Raw genomic sequence first — 21,494 nt, 5'->3', positions numbered from 1 at the left:
GGGAAAAAAATGGGGAAAAAATGGGAAAAAAATGGGGAAAAATTGGGAAAAATTGGGGAAAAATTGGGAAAAATTGGGAAAAATTGGGGAAAAATTGGGGTAAAATTAGGGAAAAATTGGGGAAAAATTGGGGAAAAAATGGGGAAAAAATTGGGGAAAAATTGGGGAAAAATTGGGGAAAAATTGGGGAAAAATTGGGGAAAATTGGGGAAAAATTGGGGAAAAAATGGGGAAAAATTGGGGAAAAAATGGGGAAAAATTGGGGAAAAAATGGGAAAAATTGGGGAAAAAATTGGGGAAAAATTGGGGAAAAATTGGGGAAAAATTGGGGAAAAATTGGGGAAAATTGGGGAAAAATTGGGGAAAAAATGGGGAAAAATTGGGGAAAAAATGGGGAAAAATTGGGGAAAAAATGGGGAAAAATTGGGGAAAAATGGGGAAAAATGGGGGAAAAATGGGGAAAAATTGGGGAAAAAATGGGGGAAAATTGGAGAAAAAACCTCAAAAAATGGGGGAAAAATGGGAAAAATTGGGGAAAAATTGGAAAAAAATTGGGGAAAAAATGGGAAAAAATGGAGAAAAAATTGGGGAAAAAATGGGGAAAAAATGGGGAAAAATTGGGAAAATTTGGGAAAAAATTGGGGAAAAATTGGAGAAAAATTGGGGAAAAAATTGAGAAAAAATTGAGAAAAAATTGGGAAAAATTGGGATAAAATGGGGAAAAAATTGGGGAAAAATTGGGGAAAAATTGGGGAAAAAATGGGGAAAAAATGGGGAAAAATTGGGGAAAAATTGGGAAAAAATTGGGGAAAAATTGGGGAAAAAAATGGGGAAAATTGGGGAAAAATTGGGGGAAAATGGGGAAAAAATGGGGGAAAATTGGGGGAAAATTGGGGAAAAATTGGGATAAAATTCAGGAAAAATTGGGGGAAAATTGGGGAAAAAATGGGGAAAAATTTAGGAAAAAATTGGGAAAACATGGGGAAAAATTGGGGAAAAATTGGGGAAAAAATTGAGAAAAAATTGAGAAAAAATTGGGAAAAAATTGGGGAAAAATTGGGGAAAAATTGGGGAAAAAATGGGAAAAAATTGGGGAAAAATTGGGGAAAAATTGGGGAAAAATTGGGGAAAAATTTGGGAAAAGATTGAGAAAAAATTGAGAAAAAATTGGGAAAAAATTGGGGAAAAAATAGGGAAAAAATTGGGGATAAATTGGGAAAATTTGGGAAAAAATGGAGAAAAAATGGGGAAAAATTGGGGAAAAATTGAGATAAAATTGGGGAAAAAATGGGGAAAAAATGGGGAAAAATTGGGGGAAAATTGGGGAAAAATTGGGGAAAAAAATGGGGAAAAAATGGGGAAAAAATGGGGAAAAATTGGGGAAAAATTGGGGAAAAAATGGGGGAAAAATGGGGAAAAAATGGGGAAAAAATGGGGATAAATTGGGGAAAAAATGGGGAAAAATTGGGAAAATTTGGGAAAAAATGGAGAAAAATTGGAGAAAAATTGGGGAAAAAATTGAGAAAAAATTGAGAAAAAATTGGGAAAAATTGGGATAAAATGGGGAAAAAATGGGGAAAATTGGGGAAAAATTGGGGAAAAAATGGGGAAAAATTGAGAAAAAATTGAGAAAAAATTGGGAAAAAATTTGGAAAAAATGGGGAAAAATTGGGGAAAATTGGGGAAAAAATTGGGGAAAATTGGGGGAAAATTGGGGTAAAAGCTGAGCCATGAGAGAGCGGGAATCGGGGAGCAGCAGGGAGCTGGAAAAATGGGGTGAGAAAGGGGGAAATTGGGAAAAAATGGGGGAAAAAATGGGGGAAAATTGGGGAAAAATTGGGGGAAAAATTGGGGGAAAAATGGGGAAAAAATTGGGAAAAATTGGGGAAAAATTGGGGAAAAAACCTCAAAAAATGGGGGAAAAATAGGGAAAAAATGGGGGAAAATTGGGGAAAAAATAAGGGAAAAATTGGGGAAAATTGGGAAAAAATGGGGGAAAAAATGGGGAAAAAATTGGGGAAAAATTGGGGTAAAATTGGGGAAAAAATGGGGAAAAAAACAGGAAAAAATGGGGAAAAATTGGGAAAAAATGGGGAAAAATTGGGGAAAAATTGGGGAAAAAATGGGGAAAAATTGGGAAAAAATGGGGAAAAATTGGGGAAAAATTTGGAAAAATTGGGGAAAAATTGAGAAAAAATTTGGAAAAAAAAGGGGATAAATTTGGGAAAAATTGGGGAAAAAAACAGGAAAAAATGGGGAAAAAATGGGGAAAAATTTTGGGTGATTTTTGGGGTAAATTTGAGTCATTTTTGGGTGGTTTTGGGGTTTTTTTTGGCCATTTTTGGGTGAATTTTGGGTTAATTTTGGGTGATTTTTGGGCCACTTTTGTGCCATTTTTTGACAATTTTTGGCTGAGTTTTGGGTGATTTTTTGGTGATTTTTGGGTGAATTTTGGGTGATTTTTGTGCCATTTTTTGGGCAATTTTTGGGTGATTTTTGTGCCATTTTTGGGCAACTTTTTGGCAATTTTTTGGTGATTTTTGGGTTAATTTTGGGTGATTTTTGGGCCATTTTTGTGCCATTTTTTGGTGATTTTTGGGCTGATTTTGGATGATTTTTGGGGAGAATTTGGGGTGATTTTTGGGCCATTTTTTGGTCATTTTTGGCTGATTTTTGGGTGATTTTTGGGCCATTTTTTGGTGATTTTTGGGTTAATTTTGGGTGATTTTTGGGCCATTTTTGTGCCATTTTTTGGCAATTTTTGGGCTGATTTTGGATGATTTTTGGGGTGAATTTGGGTCATTTTTAGGTAATTTTTGGGTGATTTTTGGGTGAATTTTGGGTGATTTTTGGGGTGAATTTGAGGCATTTTTGGCTGATTTTGGGGTGATTTTTGGGCCATTTTTGGGGTGAATTTCGGTGATTTTTGGTTCATTTTTGGGTGATTTTTGGCTGATTTTTGGCTGATTTTTGGGGTGAATTTGGGTCATATTTAGGTAATTTTTGGGTTAATTTTGGTTGATTTTTGGGTGATTTTGGGTCATTTTTTGGTGATTTTTTGGTGATTTTTGGGCCATTTTTGTGCCATTTTTTGGTGATTTTTGGGTTAAATTTGGGTGATTTTTGGGCCATTTTTGGGCAATTTTTGGGGGATTTTTGGGCCATTTTTTGGTGATTTTTGGGGTGAATTTGGGTGATTTTTGGGGGATTTTTGGGCCATTTTTGGGCAATTTTTGGGTGATTTTTGGGGTGAATTTGGGTGATTTTTGGGCCATTTTTGGGCCATTTTTTGGTGATTTTTGGGTTAAATTTGGGGGATTTTTGGGTGATTTTTGGGCCATTTTTTGGTGATTTTTGGGCTAATTTTGGGTGATTTTTGTGCCATTTTTGGGCTGATTTTGGGTGATTTTTGGGGTGAATTTGGGTCATTTTTAGGTAATTTTTGGGTTAATTTTGGGTGATTTTTGGGCCATTTTTTGGTGATTTTTTGGCAATTTTTGGGTGATTTTTGGATGATTTTTGGGTTAAATTTGGGGGATTTTTGGGTGATTTTTTGATGATTTTTGGGTGATTTTTGGGCTGATTTTGGGTAATTTTTGGTTCATTTTTGGGTGAATTTTTGGGTGATTTTTTGATGATTTTTGGGTGATTTTTGGGTTAATTTTGGCTGATTTTTGGGGTGAATTTGGGTCATTTTTTGGCAATTTTTGGGTGATTTTTGTGCCATTTTTGGGTGATTTTTTGGTGATTTTTGGGTGATTTTTGGGCCATTTTTTGGTGATTTTTTGGCAATTTTTGGATGATTTTTGGGGTGAATTTGGGCCATTTTTTGGTGATTTTTGGGTGAATTTTGGGCTGATTTTTGTGCCATTTTTTGGTGATTTTTGGGCTGATTTTGGATGATTTTTGTGCCATTTTTGGATGATTTTTGGGTGATTTTTGGGCGATTTTTTGGCAATGTTTGGCTATTTTTGGGTGATTTTTGGGTTGATTTTGGGTGATTTTTGGGCCATTTTTTGGTCATTTTTTGGCAATTTTTGGGTGATTTTTGGGTGATTTTGGGTCATTTTTTGGTGATTTTTGGGTGATTTTTGTGCCATTTTTGTGCCATTTTTTGGTGATTTTTGGGTTAAATTTGGGTGATTTTTGTGCCATTTTTGGGCAATTTTTGGGGGATTTTTGGGCCATTTTTTGGTGATTTTTGGGGTGAATTTGGGTGATTTTTGTGCCATTTTTGGGCAATTTTTGGGGGATTTTTGGGCCATTTTTTGGTGATTTTTGGGTGATTTTTGGGCCACTTTTGGGTGATTTTTGGGTGATTTTTGGGCCATTTTTTGGTGATTTTTGGGGTGAATTTGGATGATTTTTGTGCCATTTTTGGGCAATTTTTGGGCCATTTTTGGGTCATTTTTGGGTTAAATTTTGGTGATTTTTGTGCGATTTTTTGTCAATTTTTCTCTGATTTTTCTGTGGATTTTTGTGCCATTTTTGGGCTCATTTTGGGAGGTTTCTGGCTGAATTTTGGGGTGAATTTGAGGTGAATTTGGGTGATTTTTGGGCTGATTTTGGGTGATTTTTGAGGCCATTTTTGGGCCATTTTTTGGCAATTTTTGGATGATTTTTGGCTGATTTTTGGGGAGAATTTGGGTCATTTTTTGGTGATTTTTGGGTTAATTTTGGGTGATTTTTGGGCCATTTTTGGGTTAATTTTGGGTGATTTTTGGGCCATTTTTTGGTGATTTTTGGGTTAAATTTGGGGGATTTTTGGGTAAATTTTGGGGGATTTTTGTGCCATTTTTGGGCAACTTTTTGGCAATTTTTTGGTGATTTTTGGGCGATTTTTGGGTGATTTTTGGGCCATTTTTGGGCGATTTTTGGGGTGAATTTGGATGATTTTTGGGCCATTTTTTGGTGATTTTTGGGTTAATTTTGGGTGATTTTTGTGCGATTTTTTGTCAATTTTTCTCTGATTTTTCTGTGGATTTTTGTGCCATTTTTGGGCCGATTTTGGGTGGTTTCTGGCTGAATTTTGGGGTGAATTTGGGCGATTTTGGCACCTCCTGGGGGGGCTGATGTCGATCTCCACCGGGGGCCGCCGAGCTCGGTGCAGCCGCTCCAAAATCATCGAAACTTCCTCTGCAAAAAACCCCAAAAAACCCCAAAATCCAACCCCAAAACCCCAAATTCGCCAAAAAAACCAAAAATTTCACCCCAAAATCCCCCAAAATCCAAACTTTTCCCAAAATTCCCCCATTTTCACCCAAAAAATTCAAATTTTCCCCCAAAAAATTCAAATTTTCCCCAAAAAATTCAAATTTTCTCCCCAAAAAATCCAAATTTTCTCCCAAAATCCCCAAAATTTCCCCCCAAAATCTCAAATTTTCCCCCAAACCTCCCCAAAATCCCCAAATTTTGCCCCAAAATCCCAAATTTTACCTCAAATTTTGCCCAAAAACCCCAAATTTTGCCCAAAAACCCCCAAATTTTGACCCAAAATCCCCAAATTTAACCCCAAAACCCCAAATTTCACCCAAAAACCCCAAATTTTGCCTCAAAATCCCAAATTTTAAATCAAATTTTACCCCAAAAACTCCAAATTTTACCCAAAAATCCCAAATTTTACCACAAATTTTGCCCAAAAATCTCAAAACTTCCCCCAAAAACCCCAAATTTTAACCCAAAAACCTCAAATTTTATCCCCAAAACCCCGAATTTCTCCCCAAAACCCCCAAATTTTGCCCAAAAACCCCAATTTTACCCCAAAATTCCCAAATTTTATCCCAAAAAACCCCAAATTTTACCCAAAACCCCAAATTTTACCTCAAATTTTGCCCAAAACCCCCAAATTTCATCCCAAAAACCCCAATTTTACCTCAAATTTTACCCCAAAACAACCAAATTTTCCCCAAAATCTCCCAAATTTCACCCAAAAACCCCAAATTTTGACCCAAAAACCTCAAATTTTGAACCAAAACCCCAAATTTCGCCCCAAAACCCCAAAATTTTACCTCAAATTTTACCCCAAAAACCTCAAATTTTAACCCAAAACTCCCAAATTTCGCCCCAAAACCCCAAAATTTTACCCAAAACCCCAAAATTTTACCTCAAATTTTTCCCAAAAACCGCAAATTTCGCCTCAAATTCCCAAATTTTACCTCAAATTTTCCCCCAAAACCCCCAAATTTTGCCCAAAATCCCCAAATTTTACCCCAAAAACCCCAAATTTTACCCAAAAATCCCAAATTTTGCCCAAAAGCGCCAAAATTTTACCCGAAACCCCCAAATTTTACCTCAAATTTCACTTGAAAACCCCAAATTTTGCCCCAAAATCCCAAATTTTACCTCAAATTTTGCCCAAAATCCCCAAATTTCGACCCAAAACCCCAAAATTTTACCTCAAATTTTGCCCAAAATCCCCAAATTTACCTCAAATTTTACCCCAAAACAACAAAATTTTGACCAAAAACCCCAAATTTTACCTCAAATTTCACCCCAAAAACTCCAAATTTTACCCAAAAATCCCAATTTTACCTCAAATTTTGCCCAAAATCCCCAAATTTCACCCCAAAATCCCCAATTCCCCCCCCCCCCCCGCGCCTTTCCCGCCATTTTCTCCCCCCCCCCCCTCAGGCGCCGCTCGCCGCCAAGCCCCGCCCCCCTCATTAGCATAACCCCGCCCCCTCACCGAGCAAGCTGAGGCATTGCCGGCCGTAAACTCTCGCGAGACCGAGCTGCAGCAACGCCCCCAAATAGAGCGAGCAGCGAGGGGGCGGGGCCCCGGCGGGAGGGGGCGGCACCTCCCAGCCGCCTCGGCCAATCACGAACGAGGTGACGGCGGCGCTGGGCGGGGCCAAGGAAAGAGCGGGAAACCGTGAGGGGAGCGGAGAGGGAGAGAGGAATTTTGAGGTAAAATCGGGGGGTTTTGGGGTTTTTTGGGTGAAATTTGGGATTTTTGGGGTGAAATTGGGGGATTTTGGGGTGAAATTGGGGGCTTTTGGGGTGAAATTTGGGGATTTTGGGGTGAAATTGGGGGATTTTGGGGTTTTGAGGCGAAATTTGGGGTTTTTGGGGTGAAATTTGGGGATTTTGGGGTGAAATTTGGGTTTTTTGGGGTTTCTTTGGGGTGAAATTGGCATTTTTTGGACGGGTTTTTGAGGTAAAATCGGGGGGTTTTGGGGTTTTTGGGGTGAAATTTGGGGTGTTTTGGGTGAAATTGGGGGATTTTGGGGTGAAATTGGGGGATTTTGGGGTTTTTTGGGGTGAAATTGGGGGATTTTGGGGTGAAATTTGGGGTTTTTTAAGGTGAAATTTGGGATTTTTTAAGGTGAAATTTGGGGTTTTTGGGGTTTCTTTGGGGTGAAATTGGCATTTTTTGGACGGGTTTTTGAGGGGAAATTGGGGGATTTTGGGGTTTTTTGGGGTGAAATTTGGGGATTTTGGGGTGAAATTTGGGGGTTTTTGGGTGAAATTGGGGGATTTTGGGGTGAAATTGGGGGATTTTGGGGTTTTTTGGGTGAAATTGGGGGATTTTGGGGTGAAATTGGGGGATTTTGGGGTTTTTTGGGTGAAATTGGGGGATTTTGGGGTGAAATTGGGGGATTTTGGGGTTTTTTGGGTGAAATTGGGGGATTTTGGGGTGAAATTTGGGTTTTTTGGGGTGAAATTTGGGTTTTTTGGGGTGAAATTTGGGGATTTTGGGGTGAAATTGGGGGATTTTGGGGTTTTAAGGTGAAATTTGGGGTTTTTGGGTGAAATTTGGGATTTTTTAAGGTGAAATTTGGGTTTTTTGGGGTTTCTTTGGGGTGAAATTGGCGTTTTTTGGACGGGTTTTTGAGGGGAAATTGGGGGATTTTGGGGTTTTTTGGGGTGAAATTTGGGGTTTTTGGGGTGAAATTTGGGGATTTTGGGCAAAATTTGGGGTTTTTGGGGTGAAATTGGGGGATTTTGGGGTGAAATTGGGGGATTTTGGGGTTTTAAGGTGAAATTTGGGATTTTTTAAGGTGAAATTTGGGGGTTTTTGGGGTTTTAAGGTGAAATTTGGGGGTTTTTGGGGTGAAATTTGGGGATTTTGAGGTGAAATTTGGGGGTTTTGGGGTTTTAAGGTGAAATTTGGGGGTTTTTGGGGTGAAATTTGGGGATTTTGGGGTGAAATTGGGGGATTTTGGGGTTTTAAGGTGAAATTTGGGGTTTTTTGGGTGAAATTTGGGGGTTTTGGGGTGAAATTGGGGGATTTTGGGGTTTTGAGGTGAAATTTGGGGTTTTTTGGGTGAAATTTGGGATTTTTTAAGGTGAAATTTGAGTTTTTTGGGGTTTTTTGGGTGAAATTTGGGGTTTTTGGGGTGAAATTTGGGGTTTTTGGGGTGAAATTGGGATTTTTTGGCGGTGAAATTGAGTTTTTTTGAGGGATTTTTTCAGGTAAAATTTGGGGGATTTTGGGTTTTTTTTGTGGGTGAAATTGGGGTAAAATTCGGAGGTTTTGGTTTTTTGGGGTTTTAAGGTGAAATTTGAGTTTTTTTGGGGTGAAATTGGGTTTTTTTGAGGGGTTTTTGAGGTAAAATTGGGGGATTTTGGGGTGAAATTGGGGGATTTTGGGGTTTTGAGGTGAAATTTTGGGGTTTTTGGGGTGAAATTTGGGGTTTTTTGGGTTGTAATTGGGGTTTTTTGTGGTTTCTTTGGGGTGAAATTGGCATTTTTTGGGTGAAATTTGGGGTTTTTTGGGTGAAATTTGAGTTTTTTTGGGGTGAAATTAGGTTTTTTTGAGGGGTTTTTGAGGTAAAATTGGGGGATTTTGAGGTGAAATTGGGGGATTTTGGGGTTTTAAGGTGAAATTTGGGGGTGTTTGGGGTGAAATTTGGGGATTTTTGGGTGAAATTTGGGGATTTTGGGGTGAAATTGGGGGATTTTGGGGTTTTAAGGAGAAATTTGGGGGTTTTTTGGGGTGAAATTTGGGATTTTTTAAGGTGAAATTTGGGGTTTTTGGGGTTTTTTGGGGTGAAATTTGGGGATTTTTAGGGTGAAATTTGGGTTTTTTGGGGTGAAATTTGGGGTTTTTGAGGTAAAATTTGGGCTTTTTGGGGTTTTACGATAAAATTTTGATTTTTGGGGGTGAAATTAAGTTTTTTTGGGGTGAATTTGGGGTTTTTGGGTGGTTTTGAGAAAGATTTTGGGGTTTTTTGATGTAATTTGGGGATTTTTTGAGGTTTTTTAGGGATAAATTTGGAGTTTCCCCTCAGGCCGCCATTTTGAATTTCTAAGGTATTTTTAATAAAATTTGCTTTTTTTCGAAGATTTTTGTGGTTTTGGAAGCTTTTTTGAGGTGAAAATGAAGATTTTCAGTAGAAATCGATGATTTTGGGGCGATTTTGAGGGATTTTGGGGCATTTTTGGTGTTTTTAGGGATAAATTCAGGGATTCCCCTCAGGCCGCCATTTGGAATTTTAGATTTTTAATATTTTTTAAAGTTTTCTGAGGGGATTTTGGGGTTTTTTGAGGCGATTTTGGGGTTTTTTGGGGTGAAATTGAAGATTTTTGGGGTGAAATCGATGATTTTGGGGCGATTTTGAGGGATTTTGGGGTATTTTTAGGTTTTTTTTAAGGATGAATTTGAGGATTCCCCTCAGGCCGCCATTTTGAATTTTATATTTTTTATATTTTTTAAAGTTTTCTGAGGCGATTTTGGGGTTTTTTGGGGTGAAATTGAAGATTTTTGGGGTGAAATCGACGATTTTGGGGTGATTTTGAGGGATTTTGGGCCATTTTTGGTGTTTTTAGGGATAAATTCAGGGGTTTCCCTCAGGCCGCCATTTTGAATTTTAGATTTTTTATATTTTTTAAAGTTTCCTGAGGGGATTTTGGGGTTTTTTGAGGCGATTTTGGGGTTTTTTGGGGTGAAATTAAAGATTTTCAAAAGAATTCAATGATTTTGGGGCGATTTTGAGGGATTTTGGGGCAATTTTGGTTTTTTTTATGGATAAATTCACGGGTTTCCCTCAGGCCGCCATTTTGATTTTTAGATTTTTTATATTTTTTAAAGTTTTCTGAGGGGATTTTGGGGTTTTTTGAGGTGATTTTGGGGTTTTTTGGGGGGGAAATTAAAGATTTTTGGGGTGAAATCGATGATTTTGGGGCAATTTTGGTGTTTTTAGGGATAAATTCAGGGATCCCCCTCAGGCCGCCATTTGGAATTTTAGATTTTTTATATTTTTTAAAGTTTCCTGAGGGGATTTTGGGGTTTTTTGAGGCGATTTTGGGGTTTTTTGGGGTGAAATTAAAGATTTTTGGGGTGAAATTGATGATTTTGGGGTGATTTTGAGGGATTTTGGGGCATTTTAGGTTTTTTCTAAGGATGAATTTGAGGATTCCCCTCAGGCCGCCATTTTGAATTTTAGATTTTTTATATTTTTTAAAGTTTCCTGAGAAGATTTTGGGGTTTTTTGAGGCGATTTTGGGGTTTTTTGGGATGAAATTAAAGATTTTTGGGGTGAAATCGATGATTTTGGGGTGATTTTGAGGGATTTTGGGCCATTTTTGGGGTTTTTGGGGATAAATTCAGGGGTTCCCCTCAGGCCGCCATTTTGAATTTTAGATTTTTTATATTTTTTAAAGTTTTCTGAGGGGATTTTGGGGTTTTTTGAGGCGATTTTGGGTTTTTTTGGGATGAAATTAAAGATTTTTGGGGTGAAATTGATGATTTTGTGGCGATTTTGAGGGATTTTGGGCCATTTTTGGTTTTTTTATGGATAAATTCACGGGTTTCCCTCAGGCCGCCATTTTGATTTTTAGATTTTTTATATTTTTTAAAGTTTTCTGAGGGGATTTTGGGGTTTTTTGAGGCGATTTTGGGGTTTTTTGGGGTGAAATTAAAGATTTTTGGGGTGAAATTGATGATTTTGGGGTGATTTTGAGGGATTTTGGGGCATTTTAGGTTTTTTCTAAGGATGAATTTGAGGATTCCCCTCAGGCCGCCATTTTGAATTTTAGATTTTTTATATTTTTTAAAGTTTTCTGAGAGGATTTTAGGGTTTTTTGAGGCGATTTTAGGGTTTTTTGGGGTGAAATTGAAGATTTTTGGGGTGAAATCGATGATTTTGAGGGATTTTGGGCCATTTTTGGTGTTTTTAGGGATAAATTCAGGGATTCCCCTCAGGCCGCCATTTTAAATTTTAGATTTTTAATATTTTTTAAAGTTTTCTGAGGGGATTTTGGGGTTTTTTGAGGCGATTTTGGGGGTTTTTGGGGTGAAATTAAAGATTTTCAAAATAATTCGATGATTTTGGGGCGATTTTGAGGGATTTTGGGGCAATTTTGGGTTTTTTTAGGGATAAATTCAGGGATTCCCCTCAGGCCGCCATTTTGAATTTTAGATTTTTTATATTTTTTAAAGTTTCCTGAGGGGATTTTGGGTTTTTTTGAGGCGATTTTGGGGTTTTTTGGTGTGAAATTGAAGATTTTCAAAAGAATTCGATGATTTTTGGGCGATTTTGGGGGATTTTGGGGCATTTTTGGGTTTTTTTAAGGATGAATTTGAGGATTCCCCTCAGGCCGCCATTTTGAATTTTAGATTTTTAATATTTTTTAAAGTTTTCTGAGGGGATTTTGGGGTTTTTTGAGGCGATTTTGGGGTTTTTTTAGGGTGAAATTAAAGATTTTTGGGGTGAAATCGATGATTTTGGGGCGATTTTGAGGGATTTTGGGGCATTTTTAGGTTTTTATAAGGATGAATTTGAGGATTCCCCTCAGGCCGCCATTTTGAATTTTAGATTTTTTATATTTTTTAAACTTTTCTGAGGGGATTTTGGGGTTTTTTGAGGCGATTTTGGGTTTTTTGGGCTGAAATTGAAGATTTTTGGGGTGAAATCGATGATTTTGGGGCGATTTTGGGGCGATTTTGGGGCATTTTTGGGTTTTTATAAGGATGAATTTGAGGATTCCCCTCAGGCCGCCATTTTGAATTTTAGATTTTTTATATTTTTTAAAGTTTTCTGAGGGGATTTTGGGGTTTTTTGGGGCGATTTTGGGGTTTTTTGGGGTGAAATTGAAGATTTTCAAAAGAATTCGATGATTTTGGGGCGATTTTGAGGGATTTTGGGGCAATTTTGGGGTTTTTAGGGATAAATTCAGGGGTTCCCCTCAGGCCGCCATTTTGAATTTTAGATTTTTTATATTTTTTAAAGTTTTCTGAGGGGATTTTGGGTTTTTTTGAGGCGATTTTGGGGTTTTTTGAGGTGAAATTGAAGATTTTTGGGGTGAAATCGATGATTTTGGGGCGATTTTGAGGGATTTTGGGCCATTTTTAGGTTTTTTTTAAGGATGAATTTGATGATTTCCCTCAGGTCGCCATTTTGAATTTTAGATTTTTTATATTTTTTAAAGTTTCCTGAGGGGATTTTGGGGTTTTTTGAGGCGATTTTGGGTTTTTTAGGGTGAAATTAAAGATTTTTGGGGTGAAATCGATGATTTTGGGGTGATTTTGAGGGATTTTGGGCCATTTTTGGTGTTTTTAGGGATAAAGTCAGGGATTCCCCTCAGGCCGCCATTTTGAATTTTAGATTTTTTATATTTTTTAAAGTTTTCTGAGGGGATTTTGGGGTTTTTTGAGGCGATTTTGGGGTTTTTTGGGGTGAAATTGAAGATTTTTGGGGTGAAATCGATGATTTTGGGGTGATTTTGAGGGATTTTGGGCCATTTTTGGTGTTTTTAGGGATAAATTCAGGGATTCCCCTCAGGCCGCCATTTTGAATTTTAGATCTTTTATATTTTTTAAAGTTTTCTGAGGGGATTTTGGGTTTTTTTGAGGCGATTTTGGGGTTTTTTGGGGTGAAATTAAAGATTTTTGGGGTGAAATCGATGATTTTGGGGCGATTTTGAGGGATTTTGGGGCAATTTTGGGTTTTTTTTATGGATAAATTCAGGGGTTCCCCTCAGGCCGCCATTTTGATTTTTAGATTTTTTATATTTTTTAAAGTTTTCTGAGGGGATTTTGGGGTATTTTGAGGCGATTTTGGGGTTTTTGGGGGTGAAATTGAAGATTTTTGGGGTGAAATCGGGGTTTTTTGGGTCCTTACCAGGTTCTGGGCACGTCCACGCCCAAATATTCGCGACGGAGCAGGCGGGTGTGGCAGGTGGCCGCCAACCTGGGGAAAAAAAAGCACAAAATTCACCCAAAATTCACCAAAATTTGGGAAAAACGAACCCAAAACCACCCAGAATTTGAAATGATTTAAAATCTGAGGAAAATCAGCCAAAATCGGCTCAAAATTCATCAAAAATGAACAAAAATTGGACCAAAAGTGGATCAAAATCTGCTAAAAATGAATGGAAATGAACCAAAAATGAACAAAAATCCACCCAAAATGAACCAAAATCCACCCAAAATGAACCAAAATTGACCCAAAATGAACCAAAATTGCCCCAAAATGAAGCAAAATTGCCCCAAAATTGACCCAAAATGAACCAAAATCCACCCAAAATGAACCAAAATTGACCAAAATGAACCAAAATTGACCAAAAATGAACCAAAATTGACCCAAAATGAGCCAAAATTGACCCAAAATGAACCAAAATTGACCAAAATGAACCAAAATCCACCCAAAATGAACCTAAATTGGCCCAAAATGAACCAAAATTGACCTAAAATGAACCAAAATTGACCCAAAATGAACCAAAATCCACCCAAAATGAGCCAAAATTGACCAAAATGAGCCAAAATTGACCCAAAATGAGCCAAAATTGACCCAAAATGAACCAAAATTGACCCAAAATGAGCCAAAATTGACCAAAAATGACCCAAAATTGACCAAAATTGACCCAAGATTGACCAAAATGAACCAAAATTGACCCAAAATGAACCAAAATTGACCCAAAATGAACAAAAATCGACCAAAAATGAACCAAAATTGACCAAAAATGAACGAAAATTGACCCAAAATGAGCCAAAATTGACCAAAATTGACCCAAAATTGACCAAAAATGACTCAAAATTGACCCAAAATGAACCAAAATTGACCCAAAATGAGCCAAAATTGACCCAAAATGAACCAAAATTGATCAAAATGAACCAAAATTGACCCAAAATGAGCCAAAATTGACCCAAAATGAGCCAAAATCCACCCAAAATGAACCAAAATGAGCCAAAATCCACCTAAAATGACCCAAAATTGACCCAAAATGAACCAAAATTGACCCAAAATGACCCAAAATTGACCCAAAATGAGCCAAAATCGACCCAAAATGAACCAAAATTGACCAAAAATGAACCAAAATTGACCAAAAATGACCCAAAATTGACCAAAAATGACCCAAAATCGACCCAAAATGAACCAAAATTGACCAAAATTGACCCAAAATGAACCAAAATTGACCCAAAATGAAGCAAAATTGACCAAAATTGACCCAAAATGAGCCAAAATGAACCAAAATTGACCCAAAATGAACCGAAATTGACCAAAATAAACAAAAATTGACCCAAAATGAACGAAAATTGACCCAAAATGAACCAAAATCCACCCAAAATGAACCAAAATTGACCAAAATGAACAAAAATTGACCCAAAATGAGCCAAAATTGATCAAAATGAACCAAAATTGACCCAAAATGAACCAAAATTGACCCAAAATGATCAAAAATTGACCAAAATCGACCCAAAATGAACCAAAATTGACCCAAAATGACCCAAAATGAACAAAAATTGACCCGAAATGAACCAAAATCCACCCAAAATGAACCAAAATAAAATTGACCCAAAACGACCCAAAATGACTCAAAATTAACCCAAACCCCCCAAAATTCACCAAAAACGAATAAAATCACCTTAAATTCACCCAAATTTCCTCCAAAACGCCCAAAATGAACCCAAAACCTTCCAGGTTTCATCAAAACGAACCCAAATCAATTAAAATGTCCCAAAATCACCAAAAATTGACCCAAAATCACCACAAATTGATCCCAAAATCGCCAAAAATTGACCCAAAATCATCAAAAATTGACCCAAAATCACCAAAATCTCTTGAAAATGACCCAAAATTCCCCTGGATTTATCCCAAATTTTTCCCAAATTTATCCCAAATTTTTCCCAATTTTTTTCCCAAATTAATTTAATTTTTCCCCAATTTTTTTCCCATTTCTTTTCCAATTTTTTCCCAATTTTTTCCCATTTTTCCCCCCAATTTTTCCCCAAATTTTTCCCAATTTTTTCCCAATTTTCCCCAAAATTTTCTCCAATTTTTTCCCATTTTTTCCCCAATTTTGTCCAAATTTTCCCGATTTTTTCCCCCAATTTTTCCCCAATTTTTTTTCCCAAATTAATTTAATTTTCCCCAATTTTTTCCCCAAATTTCTCCAATTTTTCCCAATTTTCTCCAATTTTCCCCCAACTTTTTTCCCAAATTTTCTCAAATTTTCCCAATTTTTCCCCAATTTTTCCCCATTTTTTCCCCAAAATTTCCCCAATTTTACCCAAAATTTTCCCCAATTTTTGCCATTTTTCCCCATTTTTTTCCCAAATTTTCCCAATTTTTCCCCAATTTTCCCCAAAATTTCTCCAATTTTTTCCACATTTTTACCCAAATTTTCCCCATTTTTCTCCCAATTTTTTCCAAATTTTTTCTGGTTTTTTCCCAATTTTCCCAAATTTTTACCCATTTTTTTCCCCAATTTTTCCCAATTTTTTCCCAAATTTTCCCCAATTTTTCCCAAATTTTCCCCAATTTTTTCTCAAATTTTTTTCCCAAATTAATTTAATTTTTCCCCAATTTTTCCCATTTATTTTCCAATTTTTCCCAAATTTTTTCTGGTTTTTCCCCCATTTTTTCCCAAATTTCCCCAATTTTTTCCCATTTCTTCCCCAATTTTTCCCCAAATTTCTCCAATTTTTCCCCAATTTTTCCCCAATTTTTACCCCAAATTAATTTAATTTTTCCCCATTTTTCCCCAAAATTTCCCCCATTTTCTCCCCAATTTTTCCCATTTTTTCCCAAATTTTTCCCAAAATTTTCCCCCAATTTTTTTCCCAATTTTCCTGGTTTTTTCCCTTTTTTCCCCAATTTTTTTCCCATTTATTTTCCAATTTTTTCCCAATTTTTTCCCCATTTTTCCCCCCAATTTTTCCCCAAATTTCCCCCAATTTTTTCCCCATTTTTTCCCAAATTTTCCCCAAATTTCCCCAATTTTTCCCCATTTTTTCCCCAAATTACTTTAATTTTTTCCCATTTTTTCCCCAATTTTTCCCATTTTTTCCCCAAATTAATTCAATTTTTTCCTATTTTTTTCCCTAATTTTCCCCAATTTCCCCCATTTTTTTTCCCCAATTTTCCCCCAAATTTCCCCAATTTTTTCCAATTTTTCCCCATTTTTCCCCAAAATTTTCTCCAATTTTTTCCCATTTTTTTCCCAATTTTTCCCCATTTTTCCCCTTTTTTTCCCCAAATTAATTTAATTTTTCCCCAATTTTTTCCCCAATTTTTTTCCCATTTTTCCCCAAATTTTTCCCATTTTTCCCCCAATTTTTCCTCCATTTTTTCCCAAATTTTTTCTGGTTTTTTTCCCCATTTTTTCCCAAATTTTCCCCAAATTTCCCCATTTTTTCCCCATTTTTTTCCCCATTTTTTTCCCAAATTCCCTCATTTTTTCCCCAATTTTTACCCATTTTTTCCCCATTTTTTTCCCCATTTTTCCCCAAATTTGTCCCAGATTTTTCCCAAATTAATTTCATTTTCTCCAATTTTTTCCCAATTTTTTCCCCAAATTAATTTAATTTTTTCCCATTTTTTCCCCAATTTTGACCAAATTTTCCCCATTTTTATCCCAATTTTTTTCCCCATTTTTCCCCAATTTTATCCCAATTTTTCCCCATTTTTTTCCCAAATTTCCTCAATTTTTCCCCAATTTTTTCCATATTTTTCCCCAAAATTTCTCAATTTTCCCCCCAAATTTTTCCCAATTTTTTCCCAATTTTCCCCATTTTTATCCCAAATTTTCCCCAAATTTTTCCCCCATTTTTCCCAAATTCCCCCAATTTTTTCCCATTTATTTCCCAAATTTTCTCAATTTTTCCCCATTTTTCCCCAAAATTTTCCCCAAAATTTTCCCCAATTTTCCCCCATTTTTTCCCCAACTTTTTTCCTATTTTTCCCCCAAAATTTTCTCCAATTTTTTCCCCAATTTTCCCCAAATTTCCCCAAAATTTACCCAATTTTTCCCCAAATTTTTCCCTTTTTTTCCCCCATTTTTTCCCAATTTTGTCCAATTTTTCCCTATTTTTATCCCAAATTTTTCCCCAATTTTTCCCCAATTTTTCCCAAATTTTCTCAATTTTTTCCAAATTTTTCTCCCCAATTTTGTCCAAATTTTCCCAATTTTTTCCCCTATTTTCCCCAATTTTTCCCAAAATTTCCCCAATTTTTTCCAAATTTTTTCCCAATTTTTTCCCCAAAAATTTCCCCGTTTTTTGCCATTTTTTCCCCATTTTTTCCCCAAATTTTTCCCCAATTTTTTTCCCAAATTTCCCCATTTTTATCCCAAATTTTTCCCCAATTTTTCCCCATTTTTTCCCCCAATAAATTCAATTTCCCCATTTTTCCCAAAACCCCCGGATTTCTCCCCAAATCTCTCACCAGATGGTCCCGAAGCAGCCGCTGCGACGCCGCAGAACCTCGGGGTAGTAGAACATTCTGGAACCTCTCCCGCCAAATTTGAATAAATTTACATAAATTTACATAAATTTACATAAATCTGAACTATTTTAAATTATTTTGGGGAAAAAATCCCAATTTTTTGGGGCAAAAAGAGGCGATTTTGGGTAAAAAAAAGGGAAAATCCGCTTGAAAAAACCCTAAAAATTAACTCGTTTTAAATATAATTTGCATAAATTTGCATAAATTAACAGGCGTTTCGATGTATTTAAATTTGATATTAAAAAAATGAAGTTTGGAGGGGGAGAAATGAACCAAAAACGGCCAAAAATGTGAATAAAATTTGGTGTTATGAAATAATAATTATTAAATTTATTAATTATTAATTGTAATTAATTTTAATAAATAATATTTAATCCTGAATGATAGTTATAGCAATATTAAATTTAATTAATAAATTAGTATAGATTATATTAAAATAATAATTTTATTTAATTTAATATTATTTATATTTATAATATTATTTAATATTATATTTATTAATTTATTATATTAATTAATATATCAAAATTAATTATATTAATGTCAATTAATACATTAATATTAATATATTAGCTTATATATTATTAGTTATAATTAATTATCTAAATAAACTCACAAAAATATTTAAATAAAAATTATTAAAATGAATAAAATAAAATTAAAAATTATTATATCTATTTTAGTTGCTAATTATTAGAATTATTACAATTATTAAAATTAATAATTATGTTTTTGGAGTTAAAATGAGATTAAATTAAAAATAATTTAATTAATTTTTAAATTAATTTAATGATTTAATCGATTCTTAAATTTAAAGTTAAATTAAAACGGTGTTAAATTATAATTTAATACAAAATTAAATTTTAATTAATTAATTTTAATTGAATTTAATTTAATATTAAGAATTTTATTATTATTCAATATTGTAAGAATGATTTAATAAAGTGATTAAAGTTAATTAAGATTCCCTAAATGTAAAATTATCTAAAATTAAAATGACTTCCAATTAAAATTATTTGAAATTAATTCTGAAATTCAAATTATCTACAATTAAAGTGATCTAAAATTAAAATTATATAGAATGTAAACGATATAAAAGTAAAATTAATTAAAATTAAAACGATATAAAATTAAAACGAATTAAAATTAAAATGATTCAAAATTAAAATTATCAACAATTAAAATAATTTAAATTGAAAAAAATCTGAAATTAAAATGATAAAAATTCGAATGTTCTAAACTTAAAATGATTCAAAAATAAATAAGATTAAAATCATATAAATTAAAACAATCTAAAATGAGAATTAATTAAATTAATTTAATTAATTAAAATTAAAATGATCTAAAATTAAAAGATATAAAATTTCAATTATCCAAAATAATAATTAATTAAAATTAAAACTAAATAAATTTATAGCCCCGAGATTAAACAATTAAAAACCCCAAATCCTTTAATAAATCAATAATTTAATAAAGATTAAACGATTAATTAAATATTAATTAATTAAAAGGGATTTTTTTTTAATTACTAAGGGGAATAAAAAGGGGAAAAACGCCTCAAAAAAATCCCTAAAACTTAAACAAATTTTTTTAATTTAATGTAATAATAATTTAATTGAATAATTAATAAATATTAAATAATTTAAGCCTTTAATACAAACTTTAAATATTTAATAATTATTTTATAAATAGATTTTTAATTAATGCTTAAAAAGGGAATTTTTCACCCTAAAAAAGGACCCGAAACTCCTCAAAATTTAATTAAAATTTGCCGAATCTGACAAAATATTAATAAATATTAATAAATATTAATTAAACTCTTATTAAATATTAGCAATAAATTTAATACTAATTAAATATTAGTAATAATTAAATAGAAATATTAATTAAATATTAGCAACTCGGCTAAACTACAACGGAGTTAATAAATAATTTAAATAATTTGAAATATTTGAATTATTTAAAAAATTGTAATTATTTAAATATGAAACAGGATAAAAACTCCAAAACTTCCCCAAAAAACGAATAAATTTTAGCAGGAATAAATAATTTAATAAAAATATATTAAATAATTTAACGCTAATTAATTAATAACTCAATAAATATGAGGGGAAAAATCGCTTAAAATCGAATAAACCTGAGGCGATTTGAAGAAATTCAAGGTAAAAAATGGGTTTAAAATGAGATTTTAGCGCTAAAATTATTTTAATTGCTTAATAAATTTATATGTATTTATAGTAAATTAATTAATAAATTTAAGAAAATTAATTAAAAACCGGAAACCCCTCCAGAAAAAAAAAAAAAAGCGGCAAAAAACGCCGCGATTAAACGAATTGAACGATTAAGGTAATTAAGTTAATTAACGGATTAAATTCTGGAAAACAAAAATTAAAAAGATCTTTCAACTTTTCCCCCACCCGGATTTCCTCGTTTAAAACCCAAAATAGCCTCGAATCGCCCTCAGCGGCGCCAATTAGCGCCTTAATTGAGCTCCCCGCAGCTAATTAAGTAAATTAATGAGGTTAATTAAATTAATTAAATGAAGAAAGGACTCGATTAAACCGCCCTTGGAGCCGCCGCGCCTCGACCGCCGCCACCTCCGGACTGAGCCTCAGGGCGCCGCGCCGCCCCTTTAATCACCTCGGTAGCCACGCCCCCTCTCCCGTCTTTCAGCCAATCACCGCGCAGGCCGCCTCAGGAGAGCCCGCCCTGTTTTTGCCCGCCTTTTTCCCGGCTAGCCAATCAGCGCGCGGCTCTCACCCCGGCGACAGGCTTTAACCAATCAGAGAGGGGTTTGGAAAGGGCGGGAAACGCTGAGCCAATGGGAGCGGCGGGTGCCTCACGGCGTGCGGCCAATCAGAGCGCGGCGTCCGTGAGGGGAGAAGGGGAGGGAAAATGGCGGCCGGAGCGAACCGGGGAAGGTTTGAGGGGTCCCGGGAGGATTTTGGGGAGAATTTCGGGGATTTTGGGAAAAATTTGAGCGATTTTTTTGAAAAAATGAGGAAATTTTGGGGTTCCCGGGTGGGTTTTGGGGTGAATTTGGGGGATTTTGGGGAGAAATTGGAGAGATTTTTGTGGGAATTTGAGGAATTTTGGGGTTCCTGGGAGGATTTTGGGGAAAATTTGAGAAATTTTGGGGAAAACTTGAGGGATTTTTGTGGAAATTTCAGAAATTTTGGGGTTCCCGGGTGGATTTTGGGTGGAATTTCGGGGATTTTGGGAAAATTTGAGGAATTTGGGGGGTCCCGGGTGGATTTTGAGGTGAATTTGGAGGATTTTTTGCTGAAAAAATTGAGGGATTTGAGGGTGAATTTTGGGGTGAATTTTGTGAATTTTGGGGAAAATTTCAGGGATTTTGGGGTGAATTTGAGGAATTTTTGAGGAGAATTAAGGAATTTCTGTGGGAATTTGAGGATTTTTTGTGGAACTTTGAGGAATTTTGGGGTTCCCGGGTGGATTTTGGGGTGAATTTCGGTGGTTTTTGTGCAAAATTTGAGGGATTTTTGAGGAAATTTGAGGGATTTTGGGGTGAATTTTGTGAATTTTGGGGTTCCCGGGTGGATTTTGGGGTGAATTTCTGGGATTTTGGTGAAAATTTGAGGAATTTCTGTGGGAATTTGAGGATTTTTTTGAGGGATTTTGGGGAGAAATTGGAGATTTTGGGGTGAATTTCGTGAATTTTGGGGTTCCCGGGTGGATTTTGGGGTGAATTTTGTGGATTTTGGGGAAAATTTCAGGGATTTTGGGGTGAATTTGAGGAATTTTTGAGGAGAATTAAGGAATTTCTGTGGGAATTTGAGGATTTTTGTGAGGAATTTTGGGGTG

The 21,494-nt window shown here is 35.1% G+C and overlaps 1 protein-coding gene across 1 annotated transcript in view; it reads right to left on the bottom strand.

Annotated features, from left to right (window-relative positions):
- Nucleotides 1-18,351, bottom strand: part of REC8 (REC8 meiotic recombination protein) — a 47,387-nt gene extending 29,036 nt beyond the window's left edge. The window contains exons 1-4 of the mRNA XM_086870672.1: nucleotides 17,610-18,351; nucleotides 13,065-13,133; nucleotides 6,686-6,840; nucleotides 5,058-5,136 (exon numbers count right to left, since the gene is read on the bottom strand). Coding sequence (XP_086726798.1) covers nucleotides 5,058-5,136; nucleotides 6,686-6,840; nucleotides 13,065-13,133; nucleotides 17,610-17,665 — 359 coding nt within the window. The 5' untranslated portion in view covers nucleotides 17,666-18,351. The remainder of the gene's footprint in view (nucleotides 1-5,057; nucleotides 5,137-6,685; nucleotides 6,841-13,064; nucleotides 13,134-17,609) is intronic.
- Between the last annotated feature and the right edge of the window lie 3,143 nt (nucleotides 18,352-21,494).

This window comes from Cyanistes caeruleus, chromosome 33 (assembly GCF_971803275.1).
Source record: "Cyanistes caeruleus chromosome 33, bCyaCae1.hap1.1, whole genome shotgun sequence".
NCBI lineage: Eukaryota > Metazoa > Chordata > Aves > Passeriformes > Paridae > Cyanistes > Cyanistes caeruleus.
This window is presented reverse-complemented; position numbering and strand designations above follow the sequence as displayed.